The 14809-nt window shown below is 43.4% G+C and overlaps 1 protein-coding gene across 1 annotated transcript in view; it reads left to right on the top strand.

Annotated features, from left to right (window-relative positions):
- Nucleotides 1-1922: 1922 nt before the first annotated feature.
- LOC131197540 (sacsin-like) overlaps nucleotides 1923-14809 on the top strand; it is a 36883-nt gene continuing 23996 nt past the window's right edge. The window contains exons 1-4 of the mRNA XM_058181729.1: nucleotides 1923-2114; nucleotides 2907-2936; nucleotides 5323-5410; nucleotides 6734-6845. Coding sequence (XP_058037712.1) covers nucleotides 2914-2936; nucleotides 5323-5410; nucleotides 6734-6845 — 223 coding nt within the window. The 5' untranslated portion in view covers nucleotides 1923-2114; nucleotides 2907-2913. The remainder of the gene's footprint in view (nucleotides 2115-2906; nucleotides 2937-5322; nucleotides 5411-6733; nucleotides 6846-14809) is intronic.

Raw genomic sequence — 14809 nt, 5'->3', positions numbered from 1 at the left:
TATCCTGTAGTTCCAAAGTGCGTGAGAAGATGTTACTTTAACTTAGGATAGACAAGAACAGCTCTGTCTAACCCTACCCTCACTCCCTTCTAGAAGTGAGGAAGTTGTGGGCTTCCAGATACAATTCTCAGAATTCCCCTCCATTGGCCATGCTGCTGGAGCTGCTAGGACCAGTAGCTCTGGAACAAGTTCAACTTCCCATTCCTGCAATCGAATCAGCCTTATGCATCCAAGCAATAGCAACAGCACTTAGACCAGGGGTCAGTAACCTGCAGCTCTGGAGCCACGTGTGACTCTTTCAGCCCTCTTGTGTGGCTGTCACTCAAAACATGTGTCACAACTGCCAATATATGACACCCGCCAGCACGCAATTTATTGAGGTTTTTTACCATGGATAAATCAAAGAAAAGTTTCAGAAGAAAACAGAACATTTAATTCAACTACATATGGTAGTTCTGTGGCCACTCAAGAAATAGTCAGGCACGGGAAGGATTTTGTGGCTCCCAGTGTTTTCTTTTCTGTGGGAAACGGATCCAAATGGCTCTTTAAGTGTTTAAGGTTGCAGATCCCTAACTTAGACCTATATACCGCTTCATAGTGCTTTACAGCCCTCTCTAAGCAGTTTACATATTGTCAGCATATTGCCTTCAACAATTTGAGTCTGCATTTTACAGAACTGGAAGGATGAAAGGGCTGAGCCAACTTTGAGCCCATGAGACTCAAACTGCTTTTCAGAATAAATTATTTTATTTTTATTTATTAAATTTGTTTGCTGCCCATCTTGCTGCAATGTGATTCTTTCCATCTTTTCTTAAGTTTTTCTAACTTTTCTAAAGTTCTACATGTTTTGTGAATGCAGTTTGTAAAACTTTTCTGAAGTTTAACATGCTGTGTGAATGCAGCATCCAGGGCCGTTCTCAACCTAATGCCCACTAATCCAGTTGCTTCATCGATAGCCAGATCTGACTTTTTTGGGTCAGGTCAAGATAAACCTGAACCTGAAAGTTGTTTTAAACTTTCAGGTTAAATAAACCTGAAATTTCAGTTTAAATAAACCTGAAGTTGTTTTAGGACGCTTCTGAATGGGTGGTGTTTTTCCAGCAGAAAGTCTTCTTCTGGATAGGATTGCACTTTGGGGCTTACAATGCTTTATATATACCGGGACTTACTTAGGAGTGACTCTCACTTAATGTCCCTGAAGTTTACACCTTGAGTAAAGAAGCCGTAGGTACTCTGCTCAAGCAGAATTTCAGTCTCCAACACTTTCCCCCCTCAATAAAAACAAAGACTTCACTAGCCCCCAGATTTTAAAGCGGCCGCTTTGCTCTTATTTATTTATTTTGTCACACAGTATATATAAACATAAGCATGAAATAACTATACAATATAAGCGTATATATATGTAATAACTATATTAATTGGATATAACAAAAGGAAACAATAGGACAGGAATGGTAGGCACGCTTGTGCTCTTATGCACGCCCCTTACAGACCTCTTAGGAATGGGGTGAGGTCAATAGTAGACAGTTTTTGGTTGAAGCTTTTGGGATTTTGGGAAGAGACCACAGAGTCAGGTAATTTATTCCAGGCATTAACAACTCTGTTACTGAAGTCATATTTTCTGCAATCAAGATTGGAGCGGTTAACATTAAGCTTAAATCTATTGTGTGCTCGTGTATTGTTGCAATTGAAGCTGAAGTAGTCTTCGACAGGAAGGACATTGTAACAGATGATTCTATGAGTTAAACTCAGGTCATGTCGAAGGCGGCGTAGTTCTAAATTTTCTAAACCCAGGATTTCAAGTCTGGTGGTATAAGGTATTTTGTTGTATTCAGAGGAGTGGAGAACTCTTCTTGTATTTCGGTTTCCATTCTCCTCCACTGCCCGGATCGCTTTCGATTTCCATTCTCCTCCACCGCCAGGATCGCTTTCGATTTCCATTCTCCGGCAGGAAAGGCTGAAAGTTATTAAAGGGCGTGCAGACATCTCCGCTGTCCGCACTCTGCTGATTGGGCGGAGAAGCGTCGGGGAAGCGCTTGGATCTTATCGTATTCAGAAGCGACGGAGCATCACTGAATTACCTAATCGCTTGAAGATTGGGAGTGGCGGTGCAGGTAATGATGGGGAGCAGCGTTTGTCAGGTTGTGGGCGAGAGGCAAAAGAGAGAAGGGGCTAGAACGGTTCAAGAAAGCAGGGCAGGATCCGAACCATCTGATCTAATCCCATCTCCCCTGAACATTTATTAGTTTAATCTCTGAATCGTGCGACCGGAATAGTTTGGAGCATCGGTTCGGGCAGAAACTTGGCACAGTTCTTTATAAATTCTTTTAATTTCTATAAGGTAGTCATTTAAAAAAAAAGCAAATTAGAAAAAAAAACCCTACAACAAATAGCCTTGCTATAGCGAGGGGAAGAGGATCTGTATATAAGTAATTTTTGTGCCTCCGGTCGAAGTTTTGGCAGCGTAGGGGTCCCAATTTTCTGGATTTGAAAAATGCAGTTTGAGAGAGGAGGGGATTGTCATGGTCAGGATCTTCTGCGAGGGATCAGACTCTAGTCTGCTGAATCACGTGCCTAATCGCCAATGAGTTGATTCAAGATGGGATATTTAAGATTCGTTTTTAATCAATAAATGTCAGAGGGTTAATGGCCTTAAAACTGTTTTGAAAGACCAGCTTTGATTTGAGATAGAAATATGAGATAAATTTAATGTGGAAGTGGATTCCTCCTCTCAAATCGTTTCCAGCTTTCCTAAAACAAAAATCTTGTTCCAGATTAGCTGGGTGGGGAAGGATCAGATCTGTTGGATTCGGTCTAGAATTAATTTGCACTCAGTTCAGATTAATTGGTGTGATTATGTTATGCCTGTATTTCATTTTGTATATTTTCCTCTTTCGTTCTTGCAGCTTGAAGATGTCTCAAAAGGAGAAAAAAAAGTAAGGAAGTATATGTGTGTGTTTGTGTGTGTGAGAGAGAGAGAAGGCAGAAGGATTATGGCTGAGAATTAGTAAAATGGAAATCCCACATACATGGGAGCAAGTGTAATGTAATGGTTGAAACATTGAGCTACAGTAGAGCATATGTTTACATGTATGCACGGGTTGTGTGTGTGTTTGTGTATAGAGTTGTGTATCATTTTCCAAGAGAAACATGAACGTGAAATTATATTCCCATAAAGAAGATTTTGTACATGCATTCACACCTCCTTAGGAAAGCGAGGAGGAGGGAGATCCAGGTCCCAGCCTACCCTCAGTGCAAGAACTAACTTGGGATAACGAAATAGTTGGACTATGAGCAAGAAGAGAGAGCCAGGTTCTAATCTTTCCTCAGCTCATTAAGTAAATTTGGGGCAAGGTCTCTTAGCTTAGCCCAGAAGAAAATCAAGTATTGTATGTGGATGAACCATTCTGGCGTAGTGGTTAAGGTACCAGGCTAGAAACTGGGAGACGGTGAATTCTAGTCTTGCCTTAAGCACAAAGCCAGTTGGTGAACTTTGGACCAGTTTCTCTCTCTCAGATCTAGCAAGAAAAAGGCAAGGGCAGATCACTTATGAAAAGCCTTACCAAGAGAACTGCAGCGACTAGGCAGAAACTGACTTTATAGTGTAGGAGCACACAAACACAAAACCCTGTGTATAGATGTAGACACACAAAAGAGGAATAAGAAAAGGACTTAACTGCATCTTTGCAACATTGGGAAAGATTGTGTACCTCCCCCCAGATCCCTCTCATTGCTGCAATATTCTAGAGGGTGGCCCAAACTTTTTTCTATATTTTTTTGTTTCTTTTTATCTAAATTCTGTAAGGATCTTAAAATGCCCAGAGTTTTTGGAGGGAGGGGGCAATGGCTATACCACCCCCCCCTCAAAGTAGGTTGAATCAGAACTAACATAAATTTGATTCTAAATAACTGGTTTTTGTACATGGATATATATATTTTATTACTGTTTCTGTTTTTCACTAACCCACAATTTTAGATGAGGCTTTGAACAGAGTTAATACCATTCTTCCTAGTGAATTTAAGAGGGCTTCTTCAGATCTAGTGGTTAAGACACCAGGCTAGAAAGCAGGAGACTGTGAGTTCAAGTCTTGCCTTAACCATGAAAGCCAGCTGGATAATTTTGGGTCAGTTTTTCTGTCAACCCAACCCACCTCACAGGGTTGTTGTGGGGAAAGTTAGGAGAAGGAAGATGTATTGGATATGTTTGACACCTTGAAATATTTGCAAAAATAATAAAGTTTATTTATTACAAATAAATAAAATGTGGTAAAAGAATTTTAGATCTCATAGAGATGCAACACCTCTGTTGCTATTCCTTAATGCAGCTGAATTCTGTGACCCTAAAAGAATCTGTTGCTTTAAGGAACCCACTCATTAAACCTGAGTTGATGTTTAAAGTGAAACAAGTTTTTTGTTCTGGCTCTTTTAAAGAAGAGAACAAAGGTTAACTGCTCCTATAGTATTCAAAGTACTTTATTTTTCAGAGTATGTCCACCTATAGTAACTAATATTACTTTTTTCCATCCAGTTAAATATAATTTGGCAATATTTTTGGAGGGCCACTGGAGGTCATGACCAAGGCTTGTGGGGATCAGATTGAGTTGTCCCACTGATCATAGCTCTATTTTATCAAATTTAGAGATGGTTTATCTCATTCTCAGACCTTTTGTTCTAACCTTAGAATCATCTTGTGAGGATAGCCTAAGAAAAATGGTAATGGGCTAAATGTAGCCAGAATATGGTTTGTTAATGGCTTAAGGTGTTGCATGAATGCAACCATATAAACCAGAGCTGACTATTTAATATTCATGGTAAACCCTGCCTGCCATACAATGAAGCAAACTGTTTATTGATGAAGGCAATAATTCAAAATTTAAATCTATGGTTATTCCTTGTCTGGTTTTAATCATGAATTATCTTCATTTGCTCGTATAATTTTATGGGGTGTTGTATTTATACAGGAAGTTTTCAACTTAATGACTACAATTGGGACCAGAATTTTTATTACTGCGCAAGGCAGTTGTTAAATGAGTCGTACCCAATTTTATGACTTTTTTTTTGCCACAGTTGTTAAGCAAAGCGTCACAGTTGTTAAGTGATCATGCCTTTATTAAGCAAATCTGTCTTCCTCCATTGCCTTTGTTGGAAATTATTGTTCCTACTGTAGTAGCTTCTGCAGGGCCACAAACACTTATGCTGGCTTTAAATAGATGGAGTAGCTACACAATGTATTTGAATAGGCATTGCTAGAAGTTGGTTATAAGAAGGTCCATGCACCATGGACTTTCCAAACGCTGTATCTGAAGTTTGTGTCTCTTTCAGGAAGGGCTTTCGGCAGAAACCGCCGCCTATCCTCAAGTATTTACAGGGTATCCTTCGCAAATACCCAGATGGAGGGCAGATATTAAAGGTGGGTTTGTGAGAGTTAAGCACTGGATTTTTTGTCTTTGGAAATATTGACAGAGAAGTAGACTCCAGCTGCTTTGTTTGTCCGTTCATTCATTGATTCATTCATTCCATCACATTTGTATAACTGATCATCTCATAAATGTAATTCAATGTATCAGTGAACTATTTTTGGTTTGTTTTGGTTAGTTGGATGGTTAAATGCACCTATACACATAAAAAGATAAGTGCAATATTGCATTTTGATGCAAAAGAATATGATTCGTAATTTTAGAATATTCCACAATTTATTTGTCAGCAATATCTAAAGAGCTATTTTTTTCCCACATGAAAGAAAAGTAAGGAAAATTGTCCTTTATATGTATAATTTATTTAACAATATTGCTGAATTTTTGATTTTGAAACTGTTATACTATCCATGTTAAGGGAAATGTTGACAGCTGCATTTCCCATCCACATGTAGATTAACAGGTTAGGGAAGTCTGAAGTTTTGGGGATAGAAGCAATTTGGGTTAAGTATATTTTCGTATACCTATTTCATTTAGCCATGTAATAAATTATAGGTAGACCCCACCTACTGACTGCCTCATTCCTTAGAAGTGCTGAAAAATAATTTTATAACCAGTGACCACTTTTACAATCTTGCAGCAGTTTCATTTACATGATCACCATCATAGTCAGTATGCATTGTGCTGTGCCTTATCTGGTTTTCTTTCTCCTCCTTGGGGATTGGAGAAGAAGGGATTAGAAGAGCTGACACATGAAGAGTACATGGGGCTGTTTGTGTTGCCCTGAGACCATCATATTGCTTTGAGTGCATATTCACTATTGTGTGCGTGCTTGTTTACTCTCTTGTAATCCCTTCCTATCCAATGAATATAAACACAAATATTAATTACCTTGTTGCTATTCATCCCAGCACTAGGTGAGCATTCCAAAGACCAGAGAAATGAGAAAAGGAAAAGTATACTGTAGTATAGTCACGTGATTTCCCACCTAGCGATCACTTCACTTAATAGCAAAGCTGCCTGTCCCAGTTATGTTCACTAAATAAGGACTATCTGTACATGAATACACTTCATTTCAATTGCACATTTAGTCTCTTGTGTTTATCACAGCGAGGAACCTTTGTAGATTAAAACTGAAGGAGATGGAGAGATGAAGACTAAAAACCTTGGAAAGGAAGTCCCGGGAAATCCCAAGTCTTTTGGGAGAGAGTCATAAATAATCTCAGATGAGTTTTAAAGGATGATGTATTTGTAAAGGCACAGCTTAATATTTACCGGCTACCTAAATATGTTCTCTGTTTTTCTGCTTCTTCTCAAAGGAGCTGATCCAGAATGCAGATGATGCAGCTGCTGAAGAGGTGATTTTACTCTATGATGAACGGAGTTTTGGAACACAAAGCCTTTTCTCTGATGGACTGGCAAGCACCCAAGGTATTGAGCAGAAGATGTGGAGGACTAAAAGCTGTTCACCTTAACCTAGAAATAATTCCAGCTGTCAAGTAGGGGAGGGGACCGGGTCCTGATGGGGGAGATCTGTATTGTGTGGTTTGGGATTTATTTATTTATTAAATTTTTATACCGCCCTTCTCCCGAAGGACTCAGGGCGGTGTACAGCCAAAATAAAAACAAAATATATACAATTAAAACAACATTTAAAAAAAGCAAATTATAAAGGCTGATAATTAAAAATTTAGATTTAAAATTTTAAATATTAAGAAAACCCAATTAAAATTCATCGCTAATTATGCCAGTCCCGCTTTAATGAATAAATATGTTTTGAGCTCACGACGGAAGGTCCGAAGATCAGGTACTTGACGCAGACCAGGGGGAAGTTCGTTCCAGAGCATCACTGCCCCCACAGAGAAGGCCCTACTCCTGGGGGCCGCCAGCCGAAAATGTTTGGCGGACGGCACCCTGAGAGACCCTCTCTGTGAGAGCGTACGGGTCGGTGGGAGGCAAAAGGTAACAGCTGGCAGTCTCGTAAGTACCCGGGTCCTAAGCCATGGAGCGCTTTAAAGATGGTAACCAAAATCTTGAAGCGCACCCGAAAGACCACAGGAAGCCAGTGCAGGCTACGGAGCAGGGATGTCACATGGGAGCCACGAGCGGCTCCCGTTACTACTCGCGCAGCCGCATTCTGGACTAACTGCAGCCTCCGGGTGCACCTCAAGGGCAGCCCCATGTAGAGAGCATTGCAATAATCCAGCCTAGGTGTAACCAGAGCGTGAGTGACCGTGCATAAGGCATCCCGGTCAAGGAAGGGACGCAACTGGCGAACCAAGCGAACTTGGTAAAAGGCCCTCCTGGAGACGGCCGCCAGGTGTTCATCAAAAGACAGCCGTCCATCCAGGAGGACGCCCAAGTTGCGAACCACCTCCTTTGGGGCCACTAACTCGCCCCCAACAGTCAGCTGCGGATGCAGCTGACTGTACCGGGATGCCGGCATCCACAGCCACTCCGTCTTGGAGGGATTGAGCTTGAGTCTGTTTCTCCCCATCCAGACCCGTACAGCTTCCAGGCACCGGGACAGCACTTCGACCGCTTCGTTGGGGTGGTCCGGGGTGGAAAAGTACAGCTGAGTATCATCAGCGTACAGATGATAACTCACCCCGAACCCACTGATGACCTCACCCAGCAGCTTCATATAGATGTTGAACAGGGTAGGCGAGAGAATCGACCCCTGAGGTACCCCACAAGTGAGGCGCCTCGAGGACGACCTCTGCCCCCCTGTCAACACCGTCTGCGACCGGTCAGAGAGATAGGAGGAGAACCACCGATAAACGGTGCCCCCCACTCCCAATCCCTCCAACCGGCGCAGCAGGATACCATGGTCGATGGTATCGAAAGCCGCTGAGAGATCTAATAGGACCAAGGCAGAGGAACAACCCCTGTCCCTGGCCCTCCAGAGGTCATCCACCAACGCGACCAAAGCCCTCTCCGTGCTATAACCGGGTCGGAAGCCGGACTGGAACGGGTCTAGATAGACAGCTTCCTCCAGGTGCCGGGGAAGCTGCCATGCAACCACACTCTCTACAACCTTCGCCACAAAGCGAAGGTTGGAGACTGGACGATAATTTCCCAAAATAGCTGGGTCCAGGGAAGGCTTCTTGCGGAGAGGTCTCACCACTGCCTCCTTCAAGGCGGCGGGGAAAACCCCTTCCATCAAAGAAGCATTTATAATCCCCTGGAGCCAGCCTCGTGTCACTTCCTGAGCAGCCAGCACTAACCAAGAAGGACACGGGTCCAGTAAACATGTAGTTGCATGTAACCTCCCCAGCAACCTGTCTACGTCCTCGAGAGCCACAGAATCAAACTCATCCCAAATAACCTCAACAAGACGTGTCTCTGTCCCCTCGGCTGGATCATCGCAATCTTGGTCCAAACTATCCCGAAGCTGAACAATTTTATCGTATAGATAACCGTTAAACTCCTCAGCTCGTCCCTGTAAGGGGTCATCCCGTCCCTCTTGATGAAGGAGGGAACGGGTTACCCGAAACAAGGCGGCCGGGCGGTTATCTGCCGATGCAATGAGGGTGGAAACGTAGGAACGCTTCGCCTCCCTCATTGCCACTAGGTAGGTCCTAGTAAAAGACCTCACTAGTGTCCGATCAGCCTCAGAACGGCTAGACCTCCAAATATTCTCTAGGCGTCTTCTCCGGTGTTTCATCTCTCTCAGCTCCTCGGAAAACCAGGGAGCCAATTGAGATCTACGCCGGGTTAGAGGCCGCAAAGGCACGACACGGTCCAAAGCCCCAGCCGCGGCCCGTTCCCAAGCACACAAAGACCTGTGATCCATATTTAATTGATAGAAGGAAAACTGGATATATTATAGCACAAGGAGATTGTACAGGTAGTCCTCAATTTATGATCATAATTGAGCCCAAAACTTATGTCGCTAAGTGAGACATTTGTTCAGTGGGTTTTGTCCCTTTTTACGACTTTTCTTGCTATGGTTGTTAAGTGAATCATTGCAGCTGTTAAGTTAATAACCCAGTTGTTCAGTGAATCTGGCGTCCCCACTGACTCCACTTGTCAGAAGGTCACAAAAAGGTGATTCACATGATCTGAGGACACTGCAATTGTCATAAATATGAGTCAGTTGCCAAGCAGCCAAATCTTGAGTCATGTGACCATAAGGATACTGTAATGGTCATAAGTGTGAAAAATGGTTCATAACTCACTCTTTTCAGTGCCGTTGTAACTTTGACCGGTCACTGAATGAACTGCTGTAAGTCGAGAACTGCTGTAAGTCGAGAACTGTTACGGGATTTAAGGAATAGTTTTCCATTTCTGTGATGTGGACATTAGACAGCAGGGCCCATTGCCCCATTTAATTTGATGATAATTAATTAAATTTTAAAACCCTCATATTTCAGGGATAGTTCTTGACTTATGCCCACAACTGAGCCCAAAAATTACGTTGCTAAGTGAGACAGCTGTTAAATGAGTTTTGCTCATTTTACCACCTGTCTTGCCATAGATGTTAAGCAAAACACTGCAGTTTTTAAGTTAGGAACATGGTTGTTAAGTGAATCTGGCTTCCCCATTGACTTTACTTGTCAGAAGGTCATAAAAGACCTTCTGGATCGCATGACCCCTGGACACCGCGACCGTCATAAATATGAACCAGTTGCCAAATGTCTGAGTTTTTATCATGTGACCGTGGGGATGCTGCAATGATTATAGGTGTGAAAAATGATAATGAGTCACTTTTTTCAGTGCTGGTGTAATTTCGAACAGTCACTAAACGAAAAGTTATAAGTCAAGGACTACCTGTATGAGTTCTTACAAGAGAATGTTGAAAATAAACTGGATTTTGGGGGTTATTTCTAGCAGGTTCCTCATGGACATCCTAATTTAAGATCTACTTGTGTACAGAAATCACCCCAACTATGCTCCACACCACCCTTTGAGTTAGTCTTCATCAGACAAGTCTCTCTCTCTCTCTCTCCTTCCCCCCCCCCCCGCAAAAGTAATTTGCTATTGATTCCTTAACTAGCCGACCAGACTGGCTGTACTGATGCTATGCATAACCTACATCCGAATAACTTGGGTGACAATAGCAATAGCACTTAGATTTATATATCACTTCAAAATGCTTTATGGCCCTAAGCAGTTTACAGAGCCAGCCTATTGCCCCCCCCCCCCAATGATCTGGGTCCTCATTTTACTGACCTCGGAAGGATGGAAGACTGAATCAACCTTGAGCCTGGTGAGATTTGAACTGCCAAACTGCAGTCAGCAGAAGTAGCCTGCAGTACTGCACTCTTAACCACTGTGCCACCGCGGTTCTTAAGATCAAACCATACATTCAGCTTGCAAAATTGAGATCACATTTTACCAGTGTTTGTTTACCAATGGCTATTTTTTTAGGCTGGCTGATAGGCATTTTTTTTTGCTTTTGGCCCCTCCGCCTGCAGCCTTGGTGGCAATCAAGATGCTTCCATGTTGCTTTTGGCAGACAAGCAAGGTTTTTTTGTTCCCTAAAGGTTGAAATATTAGTTCTGTGATTTGCATCAGAGCATCTCAAGGGAGTTTGAGGCTTAGGTTATTATTTCCATTAGCGGGAAGTACTCCTTCACTCTCTCCTCTGAAGGCTGGCTTCCTAAGTAGCCTTGCCAGTAAATCTTTTTAGGACAAAGCCACGTGGCAGCAAGGAAAGAGCATTTGCCCAGTGCAGGAGCTGGCAGAAAACAATGCCCATGCCAAGTGATGATGACATTTCCAACCCATATTCTGCCTACGCAGTGAAGCCAAGTAGAGGTTCTCTCCTCAAATCCAGAAAGGGGGAGGGAGGGGAGTTACAGGTAGTTCTCGACTTACAACCACAATTGAGCCAAAATGTCTGTTGCTAAGTGAAACATTTGTTAAGTGAGTTTGCCTCATTTTATGACCTTTCTTGCCCCAGTTGTTAAGTGAATCACCATAGTTATTCAATTAGTCAAATTGTTGTTAAGTGAATCTGATTCCCCCATTGACTTTGCTTGTCAGAAGGTCTCAAAAGGGGATCATGTGACCCCTGAGACACTGAATCTGTTATAAATATGAGTCAATTGCCAAGTGTCTGAATTTTGATCACATGACTGTGGGGAATGCTACAATGGTCATAAGTATGAAAACTGGTTATAAGCTACTTCCCCTCTCCTTCCAGAAGCCCATTTTTACTCCCAGGAGGCTGCAGAGAGGCCTACTAGGCCCAAAATAGGGCGTGGGGGGCATTTCCCCCCCCCCCCCGTGTACCATTTTTACTCCCAGGGGACTGCAGTGCTGCCTGTTACACCCCCCCGGCCATGCCCACCATGGCCACGCCCACCCAGTCATTAAGGCAGGGAACCAGTTGTTAAATTATTTGAATCCCACCACTGGTTGTAAATCGAGGACTACCTGTACCTATTTGATATCAGTTCCTGGCCACAGAAGACTGCGGATCTTCTGTTAGTTTTCTGATTCCAGGAAGTTGGTGAGATTAGAGGTCAATCAGAATGGAATAATTTTTGGCTTACTTCACATGCCGTTTATGGTCAGTTTCCCATTCCCGCAATGCCATAGCTCCCTGGGATTAGAGAATTAGCCACAAAAGAGCCATTCTCCCTTCCGGGGAGGAAAAAAAAAGTGGGGGGGAGAAGTAGGGGGGCTGGTGCCAGTTTTTCCAGCACCAAAAAGACCATCTCCCCACCTCCGCCTTGTTCCCCTCCCACTTCACTGCCCGCCCTACTCCCACTTGGCGCTTGGCAATTATGGGTCTGTGGCCGGTGAGGCTGCCTGCCCCACAAAGGAGGATGGCTGTCTCCACCCCTGGAGAGGGAGGCAGTGAGGCCCCACTTGGGGCTTCCTCGCCAGATCTGCTCCAAGTGATGCCTGCCTGGCCCGAACCTGCCTGCCAGACGCAGGAAGCCCTTGCCCGAACCTGTTACATGCGTTTGGCAGATGCGGAGGAAGCTTTGGGGCTGCCACTGATATCCCAGAAGTGGATTGAGACTGCCACAATGAAAATAGAATGGAATGGGAATAGGGATGGGATGGAATAGGAATATCAATAGGATGGAATGGAATGGAATGCAATTCAGCAAGGTTTCCCTTCTCCACCCACCCACCCTTTGCTCTTCTAGCACACTTTTCTTTCCTGAGAGAGATATGAGATAGAGAAAGATTTGTTAATTGTAACCTTCTTGGTGCTGAGAATAATTGCTGCAAAATTGAGTTTTCTGAAGTGGACCACTAGACTCGTAAACAGAAATGATCTAGTAAAAAGAAAAGTCAAACAAAAGCAAACCATTTGTCTGAAATGGTGTAGGGTTTCCTGCCTGGGCAGGGGGTTGGACTAGAAGACCTCCAAGGTCCCTTCCAACTCTGTTGTTATTATTATTATAAATAAAACACCCCCAGGAGGAAAACAAATTAGAGTTTAATTTGTATGTATTATTTAATGGACTGTTAAACTGGCAAACTGTACTGATAAATTGGCCATGCCCACCCACCAAGTCCAGCCCCCCAACAATCTGAGGGACTGTAAAATGGCCCCCTGTTCAAAAAAATTGAGGACCCCTGGTATGTGAAAATGACTTTGCGAGCCAAAAAGAAGAGATGTTGCCTAGGGAATGGTCAGTTAAGAAAGATTATAGTCCACTGCTGTGTAATGGGTGCAGACTCGGAAGGACCTCTCCCCTAAGGCTGAAAGGGAGACAGCAGGAAACTTGTACTTTTGAATTAGCAAGATTCGGTTAATGTAACCTTACAATAAAGTAGAATGAGCTCATCTGGTCATTTTTCTGATCCGGCCCACTTGGGAAGGCTGACAAGAATGTGGATTTTGGAGACTAACTATAACTCTGAGTTAATTAGTTGGGTCTACAAATCCAGTTTTGATGCAAATATTGTGTTACCCCAAAAATAAGACCTATCCCGGAAATAAGATCTAGCTTGATTTTACATGTATGCCCAATATAAGCCGTACCCCCCAAATAAGCCCTAGTTAAGACCCCACCCGTTCCGTTGTATCTAGTTGCATGGCGAAATGCATGGCTAAAAATCAAGCTAGGGTGGGGATGGGGGGTGCAGCTGCCCCTCGTGCCCCGCATGCCCCGCATCCACTTACCTTAGGACAGTTGCAGCCAGTTCCCCGACACCTGCCTTGCCTTGTTAGCCCACGTTTTCTACAGCCACTTGTCACCACTTGTGTGTGTTGCCCCTGGTCTCCATTTCATCATCAAGAAAGGCCTCTGCAGCCAAGGAACTATGCGGCGCCCTGGGCCCCTTTTCACTGTCAGAGGCATTCCCGAAGCCACACAGGCACCTGCTGTTGGTGCCGGTGAGACAGTGGAAGACATCCCCCCAAAATAAGACCTAATGCCTCTTTTGGAGGCAAAAAAATTAATAAGACCGGTCTTATTTTCGGGGGGGAAACAGTAGTGTCTGCTTATTTAGCAACTGTTGAAACTTAAATGCTGAACAAGTGGTATTTAATGACTGGAAAAGATTGCAAGCCTTGAGAAATGGGGGAATGTGAAAAAGAAAGTCAAAATTGATGTTTATTATAAGATGGGACAGAGAGAAACTTGGATGAATTGTCAAGAGTTTGACTCAAGTCTACCTTACTACAATTATTTATTCCTAAAATTCCAGTCCTGTCAGTTTTTGATTTGTCCTACCTGAAAGGCTGACAAGAAACCACCAGGATACAGAATTGGGTTTTTTCATTATCTCAATTATGAGTGGGAATTTATAGACAGGAAGAATGATGGATGGATGGATGGATGGATGGATGGATGGATAGGATTTAAACTTCTGTGCTGCTGATGTCTCCTATAAGCAACTCTGGGTGGAAACATGAAAACAATAAATATTAATACTCAAATTATTTTAAATTAATTTAAAACTGACAAGATAGAAAGGAAGGGAGCAAGATGTGTATGGGGAGGAGGTGGAGTTGTCTTAGTCCATTAACCATCTCAGAATCAGCCCCTATCAGGGCCCCAGGCCCAGGTCTTCAGGCCATTCAAAAAGGGTAGATTTCTTGGGTAGATTTCACCTTGGGGGCACAATGTTCCACAGGACAGAAGCTGTGGCAGAAAAGACTCTCTTTCTGCCCCCCACCAACAGCTGGAATTCCTTAACCAACGGGATCTGCAGCATGCTGCTTCAGTTGGGGTGGGGGGTGGGCCAATCCCATTGGGGTGAGACAATTCCTCAGATAGCCTGGACCTATTCCATGCAGGGCTTTAAAGGTAAGAATCAACACCTTGAATTGGACCTGCAAGTAAACTGGCAACCAGTGCAGCGCAAGGAACAATGGTATGACATGGGCCACTCTAGGGACCCCATGTAGTATCCTCTGTGCCAGCTGTAGCTTCCAAATACTCTTCAAGGGTAGCCTCATGTAGAGCACATTCCAATAG

This window comes from Ahaetulla prasina, chromosome 4 (assembly GCF_028640845.1).
Source record: "Ahaetulla prasina isolate Xishuangbanna chromosome 4, ASM2864084v1, whole genome shotgun sequence".
Lineage (NCBI taxonomy): Eukaryota > Metazoa > Chordata > Lepidosauria > Squamata > Colubridae > Ahaetulla > Ahaetulla prasina.
Note: the sequence above shows the minus strand (reverse complement) of the source record. Positions and strands in the feature narration are given on the sequence as shown.